This window comes from Cebus imitator, unplaced genomic scaffold (genome assembly GCF_001604975.1).
Source record: "Cebus imitator isolate Cc_AM_T3 unplaced genomic scaffold, Cebus_imitator-1.0 Scaffold18, whole genome shotgun sequence".
NCBI lineage: Eukaryota > Metazoa > Chordata > Mammalia > Primates > Cebidae > Cebus > Cebus imitator.
The window spans coordinates 8,038,521-8,040,675 of NW_016107333.1; the positions used below are offsets into that span (position 1 = coordinate 8,038,521).

General features: G+C 51.7%; 1 protein-coding gene across 1 annotated transcript in view; it reads right to left on the reverse strand.

Moving 5' to 3' along the window:
- ZNF341 (zinc finger protein 341) overlaps nt 1-2,155 on the reverse strand; it is a 58,260-nt gene that overhangs the window by 9,187 nt on the left and 46,918 nt on the right. Inside the window, exons 12-13 of the mRNA XM_037734439.1 lie at nt 760-903; nt 372-418 (exon numbers count right to left, since the gene is read on the reverse strand). Coding sequence (XP_037590367.1) covers nt 372-418; nt 760-903 — 191 coding nt within the window. The remainder of the gene's footprint in view (nt 1-371; nt 419-759; nt 904-2,155) is intronic.

A 2,155-nucleotide genomic window follows, 5' to 3' on the forward strand; every position in this document is an offset into this window, starting at 1 on the left:
TACAAAACATTAGCTGGGCATGGTGGCGTGTGCCTGTAATCCCAGCTACTCAGGAGGCTGAGGCAGGAGAATTGCCTGAACCCAGGAGGCGGAGGTTGCGGTGAGCAGAGATCGCGCCATTGCACTCCAGCCTGGGTAACAAGAGTGAAACTCTGTCTCAAAATAAATAAATTAATTAAAAAAAATAAAATAAAATAAAAAACAATTTAAAAATTTTAACTAATTAAAAAACATCTAAAGATTAATAGAAAAGAAAATGTCACTGTGTCTCAACTGGGGAACCAAGGAGGGGGGGTTTGTCCAGGTTTGGGGGGGAACTTACAGTGAGAGCAGCATCCCCACCACAGGGGGCAGAGTCAAGAGTCCCTCACACGCCACCTCCAGGGGCTCTTCTCTGCTCCAGTGGTGGTGGGAACCCCTTGGTCATGAGTTAAGGCAGGTGGGTCAGGGGCCAGGAAGGAGGGAGGAAGCAGGAGCAAGGGGAGAGGCAGGAGGGCTGGAGGGAGACAGAGAGACAGAGAGAAGGGGGAGGGGGCTGGAAAGAGAGGGGAAAGGACAGGGGAGAGAAGCTGGAGGGGGCCAGAAGGAGATGGGGAGAGGGAGGTGGAGGGAGGCTGGAGGGAGATGGGAAGGAGGAAGGAGAAGGGGGCTGCAGGAGATGGGGAAGAGGAGGGAGATGGGGGAGGGAGATGGAGGGGGAGAAAGGGATGAGGAGCGGGTGAGGAGGAAGGGAGGGGCTGGGCTGGAGTCCTCGGGGACAGGGCACCCACCTGAGTGGATGTGAGCATGCAGTTTGAGGTAATGCTCCCGCCGGAAGAACTTCTTGCACACCTGGCACTTGAACCTGCCCCCGCTGCCGTGGGTGGGCAGATGACAGCGCAGGTAGCGTTCACAAGGAAACACCTGGCAAAGAAGAGGGGCCTTCAGGTCTGACTCACCAGGCCCACTGCCCCACCCCGCCCCCCGTCTGAGCCCCTATAGAGACACCTTCCTTTCTGGCTACCAGGGGCCAGGACTCAGAATGTCAGCCTCAGCCCTTAGAACTTCATGGCTCCCCCGACTTACCTGCCAGCCCAGCCAAAACATGGCTGCCCCAAGCTTTTGCCTGGATGTTCTTCCCACCCAGAGAGCCTTTCTCTCTTTTCTCACAAACTTTTACACATCCTTCAAGACCCAACTGGGGTATCACTGCTTCTGTCAAACCTTTCCTAGCTCCCTGGTACCATGCCTGGCAAAGCCAATTCTGCCTTTGAATGTCCACCCACACTTTTAAGTCAGCATTTAACCTACTGATGACAGCCCTTTGCTTACACAGGAGCTCCAAGCAGGCAGAGAAGGGTTTTCATTTCCCAGCACAAAGCCTGGGTCAAATGACCGACAAGTAAAAGAATGAATGGAAGATGAACAAATTACTAATGAATGGAAAGGTAATTTTATTTGTTTGTTTGTTTATTTGTTGAGACAGAGTTTTGCTCTTGCTGCCCAGGCTGGAGTGCAATGGTGTAATCTCAGCTGACCGCAACCTCCGCCTCCCGAGTTCAAGAGATTCTCCTGCCTCAGCCTCCAGAGTAGCTGGGACTACAGGCATGCGCCACCATGCCCAGCTAATTTTGTATTTTTAGTAGACACGGGGTTTCTCCTTGTTGGTCAGGCTGGTCTCAAACTCCCAATCTCAGGTGATCCACCCACCTCAGCTTCCCAAAGTGCTGGGATTACAGGCGCCCACCACCATGCCTGGCTAATTCTTGTATGAAAGGTAATTTTTTTTAAAGCCAGAAAACACAGAAGTGAACATCTCTTTCCAATCCAGGCATAGGAAGGGCGTGTATTCATGCATTCATTCATGTGTTCATTTTGGCAGAGCATGAGTCAGGGGCACAGACCCAGCTGGCCTACTGCTTATTAACCCCATCATTTCCTAGCTAGGTGACCTTTCTGTCTTGGTTTCCCCACCGGTAAAGGGGGATAGTAATCTCCTAGTCAATTTCAGTTACATGCTCAGAACAGCATCTGGCATGTGGTTCTTGCTCAATTCATGGTATCTTTTACTTGAGCCACAACTTCTTTTTTTTTTTTGAGACGGAGTTTCACTCATGTTACCCAGGCTGGAGTGCAATGGCGCGATCTCGGCTCACCGCAACCTCCGCCTCCTGGG